Here is a 23653-nt window from a genome sequence, read left to right on the forward strand (position 1 = left end):
AATCCCTTCAAGGTCCATTGGCTGACTTAGTCTACCTTAGAGTTTTCCATTTGCCCAGATATTTGCTATCATTTTTGGCTAAGAATTTGACCAATTTGTCAAATCTGTCTTTTTTCCTCTGCTATGGTACCAGATGTCTTTTGTAGGTCTTGATGGACTGCCATAATCTCCATGTGTGTTTGGGCATGCTGTCTTCTGCTCTCTCTAGTCCACTGATCCTGCAATTCTCCCCATGATTGGAGCTCTGAGTTGTATGGTTCAGTTGGGGGAATCCCCAAAGAAACTTCATTTCAGGTGATCCAAAACCTGACTCTTGTGTGTGCTTGCCAGTATGGAGTCTGGTTCACTCCATCACCCATATCGGATTATGCACACTCTGATAGTTGCTATTGCTGGGTCAGTCCTGTCTCCAGCCCCATCTCTTACACAAACCAAGGGATGCTGTGGCCCAGCCCAACCCAGCCCATAACACACTCAGTCCTCACATACACTAGCAGGAACTGTAGCCTAATTGGAGTGACCTCCAATAACTCCCACTAGGCCTGCTCCCAGCTTTGGTTCCTGTGTATTCTGGTATGTGCAGTAGACTGGTCCAGTCTGTCCTACATCCCATTCAGCCCTCATACAGATCAATGGGTGTTGGAGTCTAGTTCAACCCAAATGACCCCACTATCCGCCACGTTCATGCCAGTGCATGCCTTCCCTCAGTCCTGGTGCTCACCAGTGGGAATTTGCCCATTAGAGAAGTTTCCAGAATTTCCCTACTGGACCCACTCCCATTCCCAGATATTGCATTCTCCAAGTGGTTCTGCAATCTAGTTTGGCAGGATTTTCCCCTCTTCCCAGTACTTGCCAGCCAATGCTGGGCAAAGCCCAATGAGCTTACTCTGGTTCATGCATGCACCAGCTGGTTAGCCCAGCCTGGCTTTCTCCCTAACCCAGTTCACAAGCAGGCTGGCAGGTGTTGTAGCCTTTCCCAGGCTGGTCTGACTACAAGTCCCAGTTCTCATGCTCACTAGCAGGAGCAGTGACTCAGAAGGGAAGCCTGTGCTGCCCACCCCCCACCTTGTTTACACACCTCCCTCTTGGTTTTCATATTATAGGTGGGTGTGGTGGCCAAGTCTGGCATGGCCCACCTCACCTTGGCATTTGACAATGGGTGTTGTAGCCTGACCCAGCCCAGTTTGTGCCCAATTCCAGCTCATGCTGGTGGTTGTTGCAGCCTAGTTCAGCTCAGCCAGCCTCACTATGGAATTCTACAAAACTTTACAAGAATTAATTCCTATTCTCAGATTATTCAAAGCAACAGAAATGGCAGGAATCCTTCCAAACTCCTTCTATGAGGTTAGCATCATTTTAATTTCAGAAAGATACAGCAAAGAAAAAGAATTAAGGATCAATATCTTTGATGAGTATACATGCAAAAACTCTCAATGAAATACTACATAATCGAACCCGACAACACAGTGAAAGATCATTTACCCAGCCAAATGGGATTTATCCCTAGTATTCAGGGATGGCTTAACATACACAAGTAAATTAACATGACACACTACATTAACAAGCTGAAGAATAAAAGCCATATGATTATGTCAGTAGATGCAGAGAAAGAATTTGATAAAATATAACATACTTTCATGATAAAAAAAAAACCTTAAGCAAATTGGGTATAAAAGGAGCATTCTTCAACACAAGCAAGGCAACCTGTGAAAACCCACAGCCATTATCATACTAAATGGAGAAAAGTTGGAGTCATTTCCATTACAACTTGGAACCAGACAAGGATGTCCACTCTTACCACTGCTATTCAATCTTAAAAGTTATAGCCAGAGCCATTAAGCAAGAAAGGCAAACCAAAGGGATACAAACTGTAAAGGAGGAAGTATCTCTATTTAGGGATTACATGATTCTTTATATATGGGAACCAAAAGACTCTACCAAGAGACTACTGAAACTATGGGAGAGTTTGGTAAGTTTACAGCATACCAAATCAACACACAAAAATCAGTAGCATTTGTATATATGGTCTTTCTCATGGATGAGAAAGAACTTGCTATGATTAATCTCATTCACAATAGCTGCAAATAACTCAAATATTTTATTTTTTTTAAACATTTATTTTTATTATTTTTTCATTGGAAAGGCGGATATACAGAGAGGAGAGACAGAGAGGAAGATCTTCCGTCCGATGATTCACTCCCCAAGTGAGCGCAACAGGCCGACACTATGCCGATCCGAAGCCAGGAGCCTCTTCCGGGTCTCCCACGCGGGTGCAGGGTCCCAAAGCTTTGGGCCGTCCTCAACTGCTTTCCCAGGCCACAGGCAGGGAACTGGAAGGGAAGCGGGGCTGCCGGGATTAGAACCGGCGCCCATATGGGATCCCGGGCGTGCAAGGCGAGGACCTTTAACCACTTGCGCCACGCGCCGGGCCTCGACTCAAATATTTTAGAAAAAATTTAGCCATGGGTATAAATGATCTCTATGAAAAAATTTATAAAACATCAAGAAAGAAATAAAATAAGAAACCAAAACATTAAAATCCTGCCATGGTCCTTGAATGATAGAATCAATGTCATTGAAATGTCCACGATGCTGAAAGTAATTTACAGATTCAATATAACCCCAGTCAAAATACCCATGACATTCTCCTCAGACCTAGGAAAAGCAATGCTAAGAGTCATGTAGAAGGAGCCTAAGAGGCTAATCTTCTTATCAGCCAACATCCTACATGATTGCTGATTCGTGTCCCAGCTGCTCCACTTTCCATTCAACTGCTTGCTTATGAGCTGGGAAAGCAGGAGAGACTTTGGGGCCTTGCACCCATGAGATCCGAAACGAAGCTCCAGGTTCCTGCCTCAGATCAGCACAGCTCTGGCCATGTGGCCGTTGGGGGAGTGGACTAGTAGATAGAAGATTTCTCTCTGTTTGTAACTCTCCCTTTCAAATAAATAATCCTTTTTAAAAAAATTAGAAATCTTTTGCATCCAGTGGTTCAGGATTGCTATATGATTATTGACTGAGGACACTTATCCTGGAGGAATGTGCTCCCTTCACCATGCTGCTATGATCAGCACTACAGCAGTGCTGTGGACAAGCACATACAGCGAACTGCAGGATGCATAACCTACTTGGGTAAATGTTTAATGAGTGGTTCACCACCCTAGAAAGCTGCCAGCATCAGGCTCTTTCGACAAATTGTTAAAATTTTACCATATTTACTGAAATATCACTAGGCTCAGAAAGCCTATTATAAGGTAAAGTTCTAATAGCCATTTCTAAGATTTAACACATACACAAATATTTCCTTTCCATATTAGATGAAAAATAATTAAGCCATTGCCTTACAAGAAAGGTAAGTGAGAATATCTCACATATTCCATTTTGATTTAATATAGAGGAGGGATCAGTAGAGTCCCCAAAGAAATTCTTCAAAAGTATCACTCATATAAAGAAATAGCTTATAGAAAAAACTTTTTGGGCCCGGTGCAATGGCTCGATTGGCTAATCCTCCACCTTGCAAGCACTGGGATCCCATTTAGGCACTGGTTCACCTCTCAGCTGTTCTACCTTCTATCCAGCTCCCTGCTTGTGACCTGGGAAAGCAGTTGGGGATGGCCCAAAGCTTTGGGACCCTGAACCCATGAGAGAGACTGAGAAGAGACTCCTGGCTCTTGGCTTTGGATAATCTGAGCTCTGGTTGTTGCAGGCACTTGTGAAGTGGACCAGTGGAAGGAAGATCTTTCTGTCTCTCCTTCTCTCTGTAAATCTGTCTTTCCAATAAAAGTAAATAAATTTAAAAAAAATGAAACCTTCTCTTATCTAGTAACTAAATTTGTGGCAGAAAAGTCCTCAAAGTCACTGTAGCATTGCATGCAAAGAAACTTCAGGGAACGAGAGAAGGTTTTGGGAATTAAGAGTGAAAAACACTTGAGCCCAAATGCTGGTTTAATCACTTAGAAGAAGAGTGACACAGAAAAAGGGCCTAGAGTAAATATAGCTTCAGGGCTCATCTGATATCCTATTCCCCCCTTCCTATTTCCTAATAGAAAGTTGCATTTGATCAGGTAAAAATATATCCCTCTTGGAGTCCCTCTAAGCCAGGGATAGGACTAACTGCACAGACTGTGCCCATAATTCCTTTGCCAATGATTGGTTTTGGAATGGGGCACTTGGCCAGTTTGTATCAATGAAACACAAGGAAACCTATACTTCAATACCCCTTGACATGTATGAAAGCTGAATGGGATGTGGGACAGACTGGACTAGTCTGGTAAACACGGGAATTCAAGGCAGGGGGAGGGGCTGATAGGGGTTATTGGGAGTCGCTCCAACTAGGCTGCAGCTCCCAATGGTTTGTGTGAGGGCTGAGTGTGTGGTGGGCAGAATCAGACTGGACTGCAACACTCATTGGTTCATGTGGAAGACAGGGCTGCAGGAGAACTACCCAGCAAATGCAACCACCATCATATGCATAAGCTGATTGGGGTGACAGAATGTGCAGGACCCTGTATTGGCAGGCACACACAAGAATCAGGTCTGGGATCACCTCAGATGAAGTTTCTTTGGGGATCCCTCCAACTGAATTGCTGATCTCAGAACCTTAACCATGAAGAGAAGTACAGGTTCCGTGGTCTGACCATGGAGTGTGTGTGTCAAAACTGAGCCTTCTCAGAGGCTCAGAGAGAGCAGTAGACAGCATAACCAGGTGCACATGGAGGATATGGTAGTCCATCAGAACCTGCAGAGGATACCTGGTACCAGGACAGAGGATGGAGGACAGAACAAATCCATCATCTACCCCAGCCATGTGTTGGCAGTGAAAATCTGGGCAAATGGAGACTCTAAGTTGGACTATGTCAGGCAGTAGACTCTGAAGAGATTTCATTGTGCTTGGAATGGAGAGATTGAGAGCAATTCATAACTGTTGAACTATCAAAACCATTTGTGCGAGACCCTCAGAGCATGCTCCACATTGGGGACCTGGGATGGGTGGGAGGCTGGATGGATCTTCTCCCTTTATCTCTCCCCTTACCACAGATACAGAAAAAACAATAATAATAATGCAGAAATAATGGTCTTATCCACTTTCCTGTAATCCTTGACCCTTTGTGATCTAATCAACTATGTTAAGATTATTGAAATAAAATAATTACAAAACAAAAAAAAAAAAAAGGAAAAGTTTGTTGCAGCTTTGAGGTGGATTTCTTGCTGCTTCTGGAACAATCTAGAAGTGTTTCTTTCCTGTTGTTTGGATATGTTAAGGCACATTGACAGAAGCCCTTGTGTGCTACATTTCCATAATAACTGATCTTAGAATGAAGGTATGGCCTGGGGTAGACTGGGCTGAGACACTGAAAGGGAAATGAAGCTAGAACTGGAAGGGGTAATGCAAGCATTAACCTTCCTTGTCTCTGGTTCGTAATCTTCAGACTAAGAATTCCTAATAGTCTAAGACAGTGTTTAATGGGGTTTTCTAGTTGCAGCCAAAAGCACTCTGTTTCTGATATTTGATAATCAGATGGACAACTATATAGTGATCTTTTTAAAGAGATGAATTCAGAACAAGAAGAATATAAGATAGATTCCACTTACTGGTTCACTCACCTTGTGACTACAACAGCCATGGCTAGGCCAGGCCAAATGCTGGGAAACCCATCTTGTTCTTCTGGCTAGGATGGCAGGGATCAAAGCACTTGGGTCACAGTCTACTTCCTTCCCAGGTGCTGAGCAGGAAGCTCAATAGCTGGGACACAAAATGCTACTCTGATATGAGATTCCAGTGTCAAACGGCAGCTCTATGTGCACCACAACATCTACTCTGCTGCAATTTTTGAAAAATCTATAATACACTCTAGAGAATTATGCACAGTCCTTGGCACAGCACCATTTTTTAATAAACATTACAAGACCTGGTGTGCTGGTTATGTGCATACTTGACATTTGCTGTGAATTCTGCTAGCAATTAATTTAGGCAAGTCTTCAACAATCTTGATAGCTTGCATTTCCATATCAGATAAGAATCCTGATTAATCTCCAAAGGCCATACAGTGACAGCTGAGATAAGGACTTGTACTTTCTTTGAGAAAGTTCAACAGATAAGTGATAAAAAAAATATGCAATAGCATTTTATTGGGTAATGCACAGGTTTTTTTTTTTTTTTTTTAAGTCCAGGAAAGAATGATCACATTACATGCTCATTTGAAAGAGATTTCAGAAAGGTGCAACATGTTGAATACTTCTAAGATTAATTAAAATTAATCCAGCAGATATATAAAAATTCATACTATAAGGTTGAGTGGTAATTATTGAATAAACATTAACAATTACAATCTCTCAGAAATTTTTGAAAATTGAAAAATCCAAGTGAAGACAGTAACATTTCTTGGCTAAGAACATGGGCTTTGGGGATACAATTTGAATTTGAAATTGAGAGATGATACTTGTGACTATACAGGTTGAGAATTTTTAATCCATAAATCTAAATTCCTAAATGCTACAAAAGCACATTAAAATTTTTGGACTTTTGAGCATTTCATATTTTGGATTTTCAAGTCAGGGAATTTAACTGGTAAGAACCTATGCAAATGTCCAAAAGCCAGAAACCTCTGAAAATTGAACCACTTGTGGTCCCAAGCATTTTGAATAAGGAATACTCAATTGGAGTAACCTTGGGTAAGTTTCTTGGCCCCTCTTCTTCAATTTTCTCATTTGTAAATAGAGATAATAAAAATCTACCTTATAAACTTATGCTTAAATAAAACAAAATAATGTAGGCTAAGCTCTCATGAAAGTTCCAAGTGTATATATATATGTAGATATATATAATAAATTATGCAACATAATAGTAATAAGAATAATATATAATATATATAATAAAGTTTGTCCCATTGTATTTTTATGTGTTCTAATAGTCTTTATTTATATTTATTTTATTTAAATTTTAGATGATGTTAACATAGTTAATCAGGGTGGGAAGGATCAAGGTTTAGGGAAAAGTGGGTATGATCATTGTTTCCAAATGTTCTATTTGTTCTTCCTGTTTTGGAGTGGGAGGGATAAGGGGAGAAATCACACCCAGCCTGCCAACCACCGCAGTACCCAGAAATGGGGAATGGCCACCTGATATCAACCCAGGGTCCCAATGTGGCTCATGCTCTAAGATGCTATTTTTGGGGGGGAGGGATTGTTTGTTTTTTAGATTGTTTATATAGTTGATCAGGGTGGGGAGAATTGAGAGAGAAAAGTGGGTGTGATCATTTTTTCTGAATTTTCTATTTATTTTTCCTGTATTTGGGGAGAGAGGAAAATAAGAGGAGAATCCACACCCAGCCTAGCAAGCGCCCCAGTACCCTAAGGATGGGGAATGGGAATGGCTATCCAGTACTAACTCAGGTTCCCAATGTGATGCATACTCCACGGGTTCTGCATGGAGTGTGGTTTTGACAATTCTCAAATGTTGTCAATCTTGCTGATCCAAGGATGAGAGAACACTTTCAACAGTCGACCTTAAATTCTCCATTTGCCCAGATATTTGCTGTCATCATTTGGCTGGGGTAGTGGTCCAATTTGTTCTGTTCTCCTTCATCTGCTATGGTAACACATGTCCTCTGCAGTCCACGAGTACTGCTATATCATCTATGTGGATCTTGGCAAGCCATCCACTACTCTGTCTTTTCCACTGAGGAGGTCTAGTTTTCACAGACAGCCCCAGGGCCTAGGACAGGCAACCTGGGCCCCGCCACTCCCCACACTTCAAGGGCTCACAGACCCTGCACCCACTATGCAGGTGAACCCAAGGACCTGGGCCAAGCACCCAGCCCCACTGGACCCCTTACCCCTGGGCTCACGAACCCAGCACCTACCTCCCCCAGACTGGTATAGCTCACCTCATCCTGGCATATACCAGTGGGTGCTTCAGCCTGACTCTGTTCAGCTTGTTCCCAGTTCCAGCTTATGCTGGTGGGTCTGCAGTCCAGCCAGGCCAGCCAGCCCCATGTCCCAGCCCTAATGTGAACTGGTTGGTGTTGTGGCCCTCCTGCACCCCATCCTGGTTCTCACATCTCTCAGTGGGTGTTATGAACTGGCCTGCCCTGGCTGCCACCAGACCTGACCCATGTGTATGTTAGCAGGTACTGCAAACTGGCCTTGTTTGGGCTGTTCCTTGCATTGGTTCTTGCATTCATCTGCAAGGACTAAGCCCTAACAAAGGAATTCCCCAAACTCCTCTATCATGTCTCCTTCCAAGGGCAGATGTTGTGTACACCAGTGTGTCACTCTTGTCCTAGCAGGAACAGTGTCCTTGTCCAGCTGGCCCATACCAATTTCAGTCTTATTGTTGTGTGCTGCAGTCCAGCCACATATGGTCTGTGCCCAGACAGAGCTTTCACATGTTTCAGCAGGAGCTGAGACCTAACCCAGCCTGTTCTACATCCACGCTGGCTCTCCTGAGTACCAGTGGGTGCTGCAGTCTAATACAGTCTGACTCTCCCTAGACCCAATTCACACAAATGCTGAGGGAGATTGCTGCCATGCCAAGCTCAGCCCACTGCCCCAATTCCAGCTCCTACACTTATCAATGGGAACCCCAACCCAGTTGGAGCATCTCCTTCACTCCTCAACCAGGCCTGAACCCAACCACATATCTTATGCATGCCAATAGAGATTGTAGTTCCACAGGGGGTGAGCACCCATTTGCCCTCACAGATTCTTCCCACAGACCTGATTCACACACATGCTGGTTAATGTCATGCCCCAGCCTCACATTATCCAGTCCCTGTTCCAACTCTCACTTGTGGGCACCATGATTTCACCCTGCCAGGCCAACCCCAGCCCTAGCTGTAGTGGGCACCTGCGAGTGGCAAGTGGCGAGTGGCGAGTGGTATTTGGTGATGATCAATGCTAATCACCCCAACTAAGGCCTCCCATGTGTGCTGGTACTTTGGTCTGACGCTTAAAGGTCCTATTTCCTGCTCCAAACAGCTCAGTCTCAGCCCTTTGCTTACCTGCTCGCACAGTGGCCCTGTCCATGGAAGTATCTTGAAAGTCACTCCTTATCTGAATGTGAACCCTTAGGTCCCTTCTCACTCCTACCTGTGTCATCCACCAGATCCCAAATAGGCCCACACCCCCAAGTCCCCAGAGCTTGCCGCTGGTGGCTAGCGGGTTTTTTCCAGTGACATTGGCGCCCTGACCACCCAAGATCCTGCTGGCTGCAACTAGGCAGTTGGTGGAGTGAAAATCCTGGGTTTGAGCCTAGGCTGACCTCTACCCTGCTGGCCTCTAATAGTCTTAAAAGTGATCATGGAAGCCAGGGATTAAAAAAACAATCAATCAATCAAACAAACAAACAAACCAGGCTCAAATACTAGAAGATACTTCCTCAGGCCTTCATTGTGGTGTAGAGGATTAAGCCATTGCCTTTGACTTGTCATGTCATATGAGTCCCAGTTAAAGTCCCAACTGCTTTACTTCTGGTCCAGCTCTGTATCAACGAATTTGGAAAGCAGTAGAAGATTATCTATATACATTTGGGGCACTGGACCTATGTGGGAAACCTGGATGAAGATCCCCGCTCCTGGCTTTGGTATGACTCAGTCCTGGCAATATGACCAGTGGATGGAAGATTTCTCTCTCTCTCTGTAACTTAAATAAATAAATAAACAAGTATTTTAAAAGGATATTTCCAGCAACCTCTACAAAACTGAGAAAAATTCAATTAAAAATTATGTAGCTTCTTTACAGCAAAGGAGATGATCGACAAAGTGAAGCAGCAACCAAAAGAATGGAAGGAAATCTGCAGACTATGCAATAAACAGGGGAATAATATCCAGGATTTATACAAAGGAAATGAAATCTGCATATGAGGAAAGGACCTGTAATCCTATATTTACAGCAGCACAATCTATAATAGCAAAGACATAGAAACAACCCAGATGTCCATGGACAGAGAACTTCTGGTACTTCTACTCCATGGAATACTACTCAGCCATTAAAAAGAATGAAACTCTACCATTTGCAACCAAGTGGTTCCAACTAGAGACCATTATGTTCAGCAAAACAAGTCAACCCAAAAAAGACAAATATCATATAAGGCAACCTTCATGCAAAATAAGAGATCAATAGCCCTTTCAATGCTGTTTTGGCTACATCTCGGGGGGGATTGATATTTTTGTTTTTATTGTCATTCATTCAAAAAATGTTTTGTTTTTCTTATTAATTTGCTTACTGGTTCATAGGCCACACAACAGCATCATTTTCTTCAGAAAGGTCTTTGATTTTCTTCTTCATTCTTTAGCTACACATTGGTCATTTAGTTGTATGTTTTTCAACTTCATATTGTAAATTTTCTATTTTTCTGCCTATTGTTGATTTTGTTTTATGGCTTTTTATTTACCAGGATGTATAGTACTGTGTAGTAGACTATCATATACAGATATGAAGATACAATGCAGTGTGCATCTCTACTTCCGAATCAAAGGCAGACTCCCAATGAAACTGTTGAATGTATCTTGACAATAGCATGCTGAACTCTTTTCCATTAGCCATGCCTACAATTTCAGGATACACTTAAATAGCAGAATGATGGACTTATGACTGATTGTGAAGGAGTATACTATTGTAGCGACACAGAAGAAATTAGTATGAGCTTGGGGATTTGGAGAGGGGGAGGGAATTGAAATCCAGAAACCTATGGAACTGTATCATGGAATAATAAAATAAAATAAAATAGTATTGAAATTCCTCCAAAACTATGTGGTAATTTCTGCTTTTGTATAAAATAAAGTAAGAGTAGATTTAATTTCCTGCCCCAAACAACTTTTTAAAAAGAAACAAGATAAAGAAGGCTCCATTTTTAGCATCGAATATTAATAAATTCAGGATGGTCATAATCTGGATAGGGGGAAACAAATGAAGGAGCAAATCATAACTCTTAATGACAAGAAAATTAAACTACAGGAGCAAATCCAGGAATTATGCAGAACAGATAAAGAGATACCATGAAAGCATATTAATAGTGTTAAAACTGTATTCCATATGTTCAAGAAGGCAGAAAAATGATCCAATGGTAAATACAGATGCTATAAATTGAATGCTTGTGTCAACTCACAATTCATATGTTGAAAATGAATCCCTCACATGATAGTTTCTGGAGTTGGGGTGTTTTGGAAATGATTAGGTAAAGATGAGGAATGGGAGTAAAGTCCTTACAAAAGAGACTCCAGAAACTTCCTTCACTTCTTCTAGCAAAAACATGGTAATTTAAAAAATAGGAAGCACGTCCTTGTCAGACAATAATTATGCTAGCTCCAAGATCTCGTACATCTCAGTCTCCAAAACCGTGAGAGATAAATTTCTGTTGTTGCATAAGCCATCACATTTTTGCCTTTTTTATAGCAGTCCAAAAGTGTTAAAGTAATAGACATAAAAATGCTGAGACACAAATTTATGTAATGTTGAGATAAAAAATACTACATGAGATTAACATAAGATTAGACATTCATTGAAGAAAATTGAAGAAGTTGAAAATAGAAGTGGAAGATACGGCAATAGAATCCCTCTGATATGAAACAGAATAAGGGCAAAGAAAAAAAATCAGAAAATCAATGAGCTAATTCCAGTGATGTAATACATGTGAGTAACTAGCATCCTTGATTAGAGAAAGCTGCTTGGGGGACAGAAAAAATCTGCTGATAACAGCCCAAATCTTTCCAAATACAATGAGATCCATAAACCCACAGATTCAATAAGCTCAAAAAACTCCAACTACAAAAAAAAAAGAATACAAAGTACTAATATACATTAAAAAAATCAAACCTTGCTTGATTCTGTATCCTGGCTAATGAGAACAATGGTGCAATAAACATAGTAGAGAAGGCATCTCTTCCAATCTAAAGGAGATATACATGTCTTACTTATACATAAATATATATTTTCTACATATAAATCTTACTTATATATCTCCTTTCGTAAGATTACTGGGTCATATTGCAGTCCTATTTCTAGTTTATAAAGAAATTTCCACACTGTTTTCCACAATGGGTAACGTAGTTTATATTCCCTCTGTGTTCTAGAGTTCCCCTTTCTCTACATTCTCACTAGTATTTGTTGGTTTTTTTGACATACCCATTCGAACAGGAGGTGGCGTAGTACCTTGTTTTGACTCACACTTTTCTAATAGCTATTGATATTAAGTATTTTTTCATATATTTATTGACCAACATGTTTGAGAAGTGTCTACTTGGACTTCTTGCCCAATTCTTAATAGGACTGGGGTTTTGTTGTTGTTGTTGCTGTTGTTGAATGAGTTCTGATATAGTCTGGATGTTCATCTTTTCTGGAATGTGAAATTTGCAAATATTTTCTCATGTCAGACATCCCCTCACTCTATTGTTTCCTTTCCTGTGCTTTGGGGTTTTATCCATGAAATCGTTGCCTATGTATCAGTGTTTTGAAGTATTTCTCAGTTTTCTTCAAAAATTTCATAATTTCAGGTCTTAATCATTCTTGAGTTGACTTTTGTTCATGGTATTGAGGACAGTGCCTAACTTCATTCTTCTGTATATGTACATAAAATTTTACCAGCACCCCATTGATGGAAAAATCTGTCCTTTCTCTAATGTATCTTCTTGGCAGATCAGCCAACAATCTGTAAGTGGATTAATTTCTCTGCTCCCCTTTCTGTTCTGCTGAAGTATTTGTCAGTTGTTATGCCACTACTATGCTTGTAGCATGCTTTGAAATCAAGTATTGGTGATGACTCTGATTTATTTTTGCTCAGGATTGTTACAGATATTCTGATTCTTTCATGGCTCCATTGGATTTTTTTCTCCTTTTAAAAATTATTTATATTAACAGGAACAAATTTCAGGTATAGTCTTTGTACAGATTTGAGAACATAATGATACTTCTCACCTGTCCCTCCATTCTCTCTTCTTTTCTTTTCTTTTTTTTTTTTGAATTTTTACATTGTTATATTTTTAAAGGTTTATTTTAAACTTTATTTGAAAGGCAGTTATATAGAGAATAAGAAGTAGAGAGAGAGCTTCATTTGCTTATTCTCAAATAGCTATAATGACCACAGCTGAACTAATTCAAAGTTAGGAGCCTGGAGTTTCTTCTGGGTTTCCCATGTGGGTAGGTACAGGTCCTCAAGGACTTTCAGGCATGCTCTACTGCTTTCTTAGTCCATTGGAAATGAACTAGATTGTAGAGTGCAGCAGCTGGAATACGAGCCATACGTGATTCTAGTGCCTTAGGGAGAAGCTTAGCCTGCCAAAGTGCTGGCCTCACAATGACATACTTTCCTTTTTTTTTCATACTTTCAATATACTTGATAATTACAAGCTTAAATCTCCAATAAATAAAGAAGACAACAAGTAGCAAGTAGAAAAACTGTTCTTCAGCAATATACATAAAGGCTATAAACAATAATCAAATTTTTAAGCCAATTTTGCTCACATTGTCTTGAACGCAACAGGATCCTATATGTGCACCGGTTCTAGTCCCAGCGGCCTGGCTTCCCATCCAGCTCCCAGCTTGTGGCCTGGGAAAGAGGTTGAGGATGACCCAAAGCCTTGGGACCCTGCACCCACATGGGAGACCTAGAAGAAGCTACTGGCTCCTGGCTTTGGATTGGCTCAGCTCCAGTTGTTGTGGCCACTGGGGAGAAAACCATTGAACAGAAGATCATTCATCTCTGACACTTCTCTCTGTGTATCTGTCTTTCCAATAAAAATACATAAATCCTAAAAAAAAGGATTGACCTTACTACTTTGATAGAAATATTAAATGTTGCAATCAACTTAGAGAACAGTCTGGTAGTTTTTTTTATGACAGACATATATTGACCAGATGAACTAGCTATTACAATTCTACATATTTGTCCCAAGAAAATGAAAATATATGTTCACAAACAGCCTTGTAGATGAATGCTTATGGTAGCTTTATTTTTAATAGGCAAAAACTGAAGATAAATAAACATGTACATCAGCAGGAAAGAGACACAATTCTGGTACTCCCATATTACATATTCTCATCAAATACAGGAGGTATTGTTAAAAAACATAAGTGAGTCTTAAGATTGAGTGAAACAGCAATGACAAAAAGGAGCACACACAATTCTATTTATATAAAATTCTAAAAAATGTAAAGAATCTATAGTGTATAAATGTGAGTTACTCTATAGAAAAGCAGATCAAGGATTGGCTGAGAGAACAGCAATGGGATGGACCAAGAAGAGTGTGAGAGGATTTACAAAGTAGCACAAGAAGATATTTTGAATTAATGAATTTATGCATCATTTTGTTCACTCTGAAGACAACGTTTCAAACTGCACACTTTAAATGCAATGCAGTTCAATATATGTGAATTACATCTGAGGATATTGCTTTTTTGTCCACTTCTTAATGGCATAACGGAAATAGTACTGGTTCATGTGTAAGACATAAGATTAAAGATTATCTCTATTTTAATAATGCAATCTTATATAAGTTACTGTCAATTTTGATTCTTGGTTTCTATATTTATTTATCAGTAAGCTTATTTCAAATGAGCATAAGAATAATATATGTAGCAGTGGTTTGCTTAAACCCTCTCCCATTTCTCATTCCATAATGGATATCCTTCTATTTAACATAAACCCTTAAATGTGTACATATGCACATGTATTTAACATAATTAGATAGTATTGTGCTATAGCTCTTATTTTCCTTTTATGCTATATTTTAAGGATGTTTTCCCTGTTTCTCTATTTATCCAGTAAGTTGCTTCTAACTGCTGTTTTGTGTTTCATTCCATGTATCCACTAAGGCTAACTCATTGACTCTACAAGGCGGACAGCTGTGTATTCAACTGCCCCCTACTACAAGCAACAATGAAATAAATATCTGTTCTCTTTGTGGACCTGTACAAGGACTTCTCTGGGACATACGAAGGGTCTTCAAAAAGTTTGTGGAAGAATATACATTATGGAATGAACATGTATGGCTCTCCAACTTTTTGCACTGAAATAAACTTACTTTTAATTCCATTTCCCACAAACTTAGTGGTACTGCGCATCTACCTAAAAATGGGTTTTCTTGGCCATAAGACAAATAATTGTTTTTACTACCTGATTATTTTCAGATTCATTACCAAAATGGCCAGCTCAGTTTGCACTTCGATCAGCACTTGAAATCAATGTACTTTTTGGCAATATAATGGTTGTGACATCTCACTTTAATTGCCTTTTCAGACATTTGAACAGCACTTTCTATTCATAATAGGTTTTCCCTATTTAAAATGTCATTTTTATCCTTTAGTTTTACTTTAGGTCTTCCTGTCTTGTTGCTCTGCAGTTTCTTGATATGGCTCTCTATAAATATCATTAACTCGAGGCATTTTTTCCTAGAAACTATCCTAGTGTGTTACTTGCCTACTAACTTAAAGGTGCTGTTCACTGCCTAAACATCTTTTTTTATTAAATATAGTCAGAGCTATCATTTCTTAACCATTCTTTACTAAGTTATTTTTGGCTATTATTTAAGAAGTACAGTTCCATGCTAAATATCTCAAATGGAATTCTCTCATGTTTTCTTCTATTTGCTTCATCGTTGGACTATTTGTCTTTGGTCTACCTGTGGTTCAGTTAGATGGCACAATTTAAATAGGCATTTATATTTTCATTGGGAGCCAGTGTTTCAATACCATCTAGTAAAGAGTTTGTCACTCACATTTTCTTATGATGAGAGGAGGAATGCTCCATGTAGAGCGATGACCCACAAGAAGGAGCGAAAGAAGTATTCCTGCCTACCCACTCTCAGGAGGACAATGATGCCACCACTCACTATACAGCGGGGCTTCTAAAGACAAATGCAAATAAGAAACCTTACCTAGAGGTTCGGCTTTTGGAGACCAAATATAAAGAAAAATCATCTTACTAGAGCAAGTACATCAGAGGCAACAAATTCTAGCATAATCTTCAATGTTTAGTAACCCTTATGAGTACACACATGTGTTTCCTATCATGTGACATATTAAATGCTCTGAATGTCATACCTGTATAAACACTACATCATAACTATCCTTCTATAAGGTTTTAAAGGGTGTTAGTGGACTTGCTATCCACAAATTTTTCTAATTTCTCAATTTCATGAAATGATTTAGGGTGCTTGACATGATAGAGTTTTAACTGGTGAATTTTCTGTAAGCAAGAAATACTCTAGGCCAAGAAACAGGTTTGATTTATGGGTGTAATTCAGTATTCTACACATAGAAAGTATTTGGAAGATGTCCTTGACTGATTATCTGGCTAAGAGCCCAAATATTTACTGGGTTAGAATTTGCATGCAGAGAGAAATCTGCTTTTGTGAGAGTCAGGATCTATTTGTCTTCGCCTTCTAGTTGGAGGGAAAAACATCGGGGATTTCAAGCACTGCCCTCCTGCGTAAAGGTTAACTCCCTGCATTAGATCACCAAGGCTTTTTCAGAGACCACGCAGTGCTGCCTACTACCTATTCCAACTAACGTATCTGCCTTACCCTTCGATTTAATGGGAAATTATCAAGTAGAGAACAGAACTGAATAAGTTGACACTTTCCTATGAAACTGGCAACAGAAATGTTAAATAACAACTAAACCTCAGATGTGTCAATGTGGAAATGTTTACATTTTCCCCCACAAAAACTTTACAAACTTCCTTTCTGATGAATCTTGGTTGGGATCTGGAGTCATCAGGGTACTTGGCATATGACTCTGAAAATTTCTAAAATTTCCATCAGTGATACTGAAGATTCTGTTTTGGTAGCTTACAGAAAATTTCCCAAGTTAAAGTATGATATAACATGAGGAACATTTAAGTCTATACTAATCATATGTAACTTTATCAAAATAACAAAATAGTCTCCACATTGTATATTTATTTATTTCAGCATTTTATTGTACTTGTTAATCATATATTTCTAATGCCATAAAAGAAGTAGTTTATACCACTGCTTGCCATTAAATATTTTGAGGGAAACAGTTTATGTACGATCAACAATTAGAATGTTCTGATCTATTTTTGCCAGTCATATGATTGAAACATTACCAATACTGCTAACTGGTTATTTAAAACTAACTAAATCTTTTAGTAGTAATAGAAAAAAGTCACCTATCACCACAAAAAGAAAACAAAGTGAACAAATTAGACTTTATGTAACAAAAGGTATTTTGCTTTGGGAAAATACATATGAACTTATGATCAGTTTATGGTGCTAATCAATTTCATTTGCTCTGGAATAGTGAATGAAAACGTGAACTATAAATAACATCACAAATGTCATCTACAATCAAAGTGAAGATATACTTAATCAAAATGAACAATTTACAGCACAACGCTCTCCAAACTGAGCATTTAGGCAAATAACAATCTGGCTCAACTCGGAGCTCAAAAATTCTATTTATAATTATCTGGGCATGATGACCTGAGCTGCTGCATTCCTGTTCCCAACTTTTTTTGCAACAATATCAGGATGAGCTGGAAAGTGTGCATATGATTGCTTATTTGAATCAAGTAACTTATTCAGTAGATGCAGGGGTGACCTACATTAACAGGTATCATCAGAATGTAAGGGAGAGGTGCAAAACCACTAACAATATCTTATCTACTGAAGCTTTATTTTATACAGCTATCTAAATAATGAGTCTCCTTTCTCATGTAAACATACATCTTCCCTTCTGAAGAGGCAAAAAAAAAAAAAAAAAAAGGTTTTAATGTGTTTTAGTCCTCCCAGCCTTGCTAGGTGGGACTAAGCCCGTTTCCCTGCCACCATCCATCAGGTGGCAGCTCTTGGCGCCCAGCATGTCCTCCCTGTACTTGCGCTATTGAATCAGAGAATTAAGGGGCCAGCTCTTTATCCTGTAACAAGTCCTCTAGTTGAAAGTCTGTTCACTTGGCCAAAACTTACTGATTTTCTAGAATTAATTCAGAAATCATAATTATTACCATGAAATACAAACACTGGACTGGATTTGACTACTCCTGCCTCTGTGGCTCCTAGGACACAACTTGTAATTTCTGTCACTGTAACGTTCGCCCCAGCGTAGCACAGCTAACGACTGTGCATCTGCTTCCTCATGCCAGAGATGCCCCTTTCCAGTCCCTTCACAGAGCCTGCTGCAGGCTCTGGCAAGCAGTAGCTGTGCAATGTTGAGTTTTTGTTTTTTGTTTTTGTTTTTTTAAATTTTTTAAAATAAAATGAACTCCACAAACAAAACAATAGGTGAGAAAGCTAGGTTATTGTAATGAATCATATTTGAGTCAGCAAGTTTATATAAAATTATAAAGAATGACATTTTGAGTAGAGGTAAAGGACGAAAAAACTTGTCTAAGTCCAATCAACATACCACGACCATTTGTATCACAGTGGATTTAATCAGAAACAGGCATATTGCCATGTAAAGAGCATTTCTTTCCTCAATAATCAATGATTTCTCCTTTAATCACATAATTTTCTGATATGCACTCTCTTAGGACAGAAAGTAAAAGGGAAGCCCATTGTTCTAAGAGAAGCCTGCTAGAGAGAGACCACAAATACAGGCAATTCAGCTGCTCTCTTCCAGATGGTTCTCTGAGACGGAGTGCCTCTCATCTTCAGTCTGATGACGGGAGAAACGGCTGTTAGAAACCTTAGCAAGGCAAGATTCACGGAGCCCCCACTCTGCCGAAGGCTTTGCCAGTTCTCGTAAATCACTCGCATGGGTCAGATACTATGGTGTCCATTGTACAAGGAAGGAAACGTGAGGTGGAAGTGATGGAAGGATTTGTGGCGGTTGCTTTTCGTCAAGCCAAATTTTACGGTTCTTTTTACAGCAATCCACATTGGTCTTTAGAAACGTCACTCACCTACTGCCTTCCACTCACAGTATCCTCCTTTCCGACTCTTCGTTTAGGCTACCTCACATTTGCTAAACTGCAGTTTGAGTATTCCTTTCACGTGCAGTTGCAAGATCTGGCTGTATTCTTTGGGCATCTGATGGAAACCGCGCTTAGGCAACTTGTTGTCATAGTAGTGGTGGCTCACAGGCATGTCTTCAACAGTTCTAGAGAAGGGCCAGAATCCGTAGAGCTTCACGTTTTCACAGAGCTCCACCGCAACACTTGTGATCATCAAGCCAGTGGACAGGCGGTACGCAGTCACACCTTTAGTTCTCCAGAAAAGAGCAAGGTGCTTCAGGTACTTGGGATGGAAAAACAGGACCTTCTGTCTTGCTTTAGACTCTTTGAGAGTGAAGTACACTTTAAAAGATGTGTCCGTGTTGGCCCTGAAGGAAAACGCTGGCAGAAGGAGGAACGCATCCCCATAGGTTGCAATGTCATCCAGAAATATTGCTTTCTTTTCCTGTAAGTTTCCATATCTGCCAAGTGTTAAAAAAAATCATCATCATTATCACAATCCTGATTACCAAGGTATCAGATTGGTGACATGGGGCTGAATATGCCACTGGTCAAAGATACGGAAGTATGTACATCCTGCATGTAGAAACGATAACCCTGGGCTCCGTGACAGCTCATTCAGCCAAGCCTGGATCCCCAGGGCAGGACTGCTTCACCTCCCCTTCGTGGAGTTCTTGAGGTTTTCTTTATTAAAGATTGATTTTTTTTTTGCTTATGTAAAGGGAACAAACTTCATATATTTCATAAATACAATTTTAAGAGCATAGTGATATTCCTCAGCCTTTCCCCCTTTTATTTTTAATCTTTACAATGACAAACTTTAATTTCCTTTATAGTCACAGCTTAACCCTTCAATAAACAGAGAATTCAACAAGTAGTAAGTGAAAAACTACTGTTTCTACAAACTTCAAAATGCCATTTTCTTTCATCTAGTACTTTTTTATACTCTGCATAGTATCAAAAATCATGGAGGACATACGATGTTTGTCTTTTGAGGACTGGCTTATCTCACTAAGCGGAGCAATTCCCAGTTAAGATGATTTTGTTGCAAAGGACAAGATTTCACCTTTCCATGGCTGAGCAGTATTCCATTGTGTGTATGATATACATCAAGATGTGCTTATCCAGGCATCAGCTGATGAACATCTGTGCTGATTCTGTGTTTAGCTACTTTGGGTCAAGCTGCTTTAAACATGGGGGTACAGATAATGATTCTTTCATGCACTAATTCCATGTCCTTTGGGTAAATTCTCAGAAGTAGAATGGCTGATTTATACGCTATTTTCAGACTTCTGAGGAATCTCCATACTGTCTTCCGTCACGCTTACACTAGTTAATTTTCCCACCAACAATGGAAGCCTCTCCCCCCGACACCTTCGCGAGCATTTGCTTTTCTTTGGGATGACAGGCACCTACCAGGGTAAGGTAAGACTTCACTGTGGTTTTTCTTGCATTTCCCCAGTGGTAGTAATGCTGACATCCTCTCATCTGTCTACTGGTCATTTGAATTTCACCCTTTGAAAAATGCCTGTTCACATTCTCAGCTCATTTCTTTCTTTTTTTTTTTTTCTTTTTTTTATTGTAAAGGCAGATATACAGGGAGGAGGAGAGACAGAGAGGAAGATCTTCTGTCTGGTAATACACTCCCCAAGTGGCCACAATGGCTGGTGCTACGCCCATCTGTGGCCAGGAGCCAGGAGCTCTTTCAGGTCTCCCACGTGGGTGCAGGGTCCCAAGCCTTTGGGCCATCCTTGACTGTTTTCCCAGGCCACAAGCAGGAAGCTGGATGGGAAGTGGAGCTGCCAGGATTAGAACTGGTGCCCATATGGGATCCTGGTGCGTTCAAGGCGAGGACTTTAGCTTCTAGGCCACTGCGCCGGGCCCTCAGCTCATTTCTTAACTGGACTGTTTGTTTTGTTGCTGCTGAGGTTCCTGAACTCCTCATATGCATATCCTGGATAGTCACCTGTGTCAGAGGTGCAGTCTGCAAACATTTTCTCACATACTTCTGTACAGGCATTTCCTGTACTATTTTACATTCCCATTCAGTAGTTTCTTTCTAGCATTGCTTTCAGATGCTGTCATACCTTTCATATTTATAATGAAAGTTTGCTTTTCAAGCACATACTTGTTCTACACATTAAAAGATTAAGCTATGCACTTCTTATTTGTGCACATGTTGCATATATTTAATTATAAAATAAAAGCCTCCTTTTGAAAACCTGAAATATCCATATGAAAATTGTATATATTACTTTAAAAAGATTTTCTCATGCACTGCATGTCTCTATAGATGTGTGGCCTAACATGTTCCTCAATGAGGAGTCTTTTAAATCTATTTATGAATAGTTAGAAGGTCATGATGCAGAATGCAGCCTGAATATTTCATTTTTATTCAAGAATGACAGAACTATTTGGAGAGGCATATTCATTCATATGGATCATAGGTCACTTTTGATGTAACAATGAAGTAAAAAGTTAATTTTTTTAGGATGAGCCAACCAACACTTTATAACAGTTTTATTATGGAAATCAAACAGGGAAGTCATTTTTGAGTAAAAAATGATCCAAAGTGAACACTGTATTGCATCAAGTGGTCCTAGGGCTTGCTCTCTGAAACTGCTATAAAGAGATCAACTTCTCTCTAAATAGTGGTACTGAGATAAGGAAGCAATGCCAAAACTCTAAAGACAAATGAAAAAAGATTGATCTCACTATCGTCACAAAGATGAAGAGATAAATCTCCATTTGCTTAGAAGCACTGAGTTTAAGACATCAGAGGTACAAATGAGTGACGCCTCTTATGAATCACAGCCTTACAGAATGCCAAAATTTGTAACTGTATTTAATACATTTCCCCAAAATCCAATCCAGGATCCAGTATCAACTGAGAAACATCTTAAAACAACATAAAAATTATTCTTGAAGAGTTAGGTAACTTGGAGGTACTCACTTCTGTGTTATAATGCTGGGGTTCACGGTCACAAGGTTTGTTTTACTGCCAACATCTTTGCTAATATTTCCTGAGGTTGGCGGGAGGTTACACCTGAAATTTGGAAGGGAGATCACTTTATATTAAAAAAAAAAGCCACAAGAGTTATAAAAGAACAAGTGTAGACACACACACTCTTACATATACATAATTGTCCTTAAATCGGAAGAAATCATCAGTGCTAAGAAATGCTCAGATTCCATCCAATTTTCATTTAAAACCAATTATACTAAACCTTTCGTTGGCATAAGCACTTTACTATCCAACTATTGCTTCAATAAATAAAATTCTAATGTTCTTATAGGAATGCTTTCATTTCAATGCTCTCTGAGTACTACTATCTATTTTTAAGTGCTATGTAAATTAAAAATTCTAATTCTGAAGTATATTTCCATCACAAAAAAAGGCAAACTTGGTTATGGCTCCCTAAATGTCATTCCCAGAATTCTGTGAGCTATATCAACAAATGAAGCCCACCTTTTCCACACTGATATAAAAGATAGATCAGAAAATATATTGGCACTTGAAAAAAATAAATACTACTCATAGATGCTAGGCTGATCTCATTAGATATCCTCTTGCAAACTATCTTTCTAAAATTGTTTTATAATCTTTCGAAGAATCAAAATGCTTGGGTAACATTCATGTACGTCAGTAAAGCTCTTGCCTTTTATTTTGTGCCTTAGCAAATGTTCAGTTTCTAATCTTTTAAGATGAAGAAATTAGTAGCTTCCCAATTGTTTTATAATCTATTAACACGTTTAGCCAAAGTATGCATAAGGTTAAAACAATAACTTCTAGTGATATCAACCATGTCCAGTCCTCATTTTCTTTCAGTCTGAATGGCTAAACTTCAAAGGGAATTCTAAAAAATATTCAGGAAAGTACCTGGATCAGCAAATACAGAACATAAGAATCTAGGTCTTTATTTTAGAAACATAAATTAAGTATTTATCAAGTATTTTTAGATGTTCAACTTCAATTTGCATTTCTGATACTTGCTATAACATAAATTAAATGCTTAGGCATAATACCACAAGTGCTTTGGAATTATAAGTCTATAAAAAGACAATGGTTTTTAAAAAGTGGTGTGAAGAATTACTTTTCTTTATTATTTTTGTCACACTAGGTACTTGAGCAAAATGGCTAACACATTTAGATTCTGACCATTTTAGCATTAAACATGAACACTACTCAGTAACTGTTGGACTGTCAGGTTTATTAACCTCAGTATGGAGGTTTAAAATGAGATTAAAATGAGGAAGCATTGTTAGCTGAAAATCATGTTTTCCTTTTGTTTGATAAATAAATCAACTGGGATCTTTTTGGATGTATGAAATCCATCCTAAAACTGGAAGAAAGATTTCTCCGTGCCCTGTTAACAGGCATGTTTCTGTTGAAACCCTCCTCAGATGGATGAAATCATTTTTCTGTCATATGCTGAAAGTGGAGGGATTTTGTAAGACACACACAGAAATTATTTGTTTCTAAATTTGCAAGCAATCTGGCATCGGAACAGAAAGTGTTTTAAAAGACTGGAATGTAGAAGCTGTACCTTTTTGTTGTTAAATTTGAAGCCATAAAACGGAACAGTGCTACCTCACAGCTACAAAGTATCTACATCAGCATTTTCCCAAGTATTAGCAGAAAAAACAAATCATCCTTGAAATGCTCTATGAGGGAGAAGGTCTTCGAGGTCAGGGCAGTCTGGCAAGTGCAGCTCCCCAGAGCATCTCCAGGGGAACCCA

General features: G+C 39.2%; 1 protein-coding gene across 1 annotated transcript in view; it reads right to left on the reverse strand.

Moving 5' to 3' along the window:
• Positions 1 to 18349: 18349 nt before the first annotated feature.
• ST8SIA6 (ST8 alpha-N-acetyl-neuraminide alpha-2,8-sialyltransferase 6) overlaps positions 18350 to 23653 on the reverse strand; it is a 123048-nt gene continuing 117744 nt past the window's right edge. The window contains exons 7-8 of the mRNA XM_040967946.1: positions 21867 to 21959; positions 18350 to 19374 (exon numbers count right to left, since the gene is read on the reverse strand). Of these exons, the coding sequence (XP_040823880.1) occupies positions 18906 to 19374; positions 21867 to 21959 (562 nt within the window). The 3' untranslated portion in view covers positions 18350 to 18905. The remainder of the gene's footprint in view (positions 19375 to 21866; positions 21960 to 23653) is intronic.

The sequence above is a fragment of the Ochotona curzoniae genome, unplaced genomic scaffold (assembly GCF_017591425.1).
Source record: "Ochotona curzoniae isolate NIBS_2020 unplaced genomic scaffold, NIBS_Ocur_1.0 scaffold_4683, whole genome shotgun sequence".
In the NCBI taxonomy this organism is placed as follows: Eukaryota; Metazoa; Chordata; class Mammalia; order Lagomorpha; family Ochotonidae; genus Ochotona; species Ochotona curzoniae.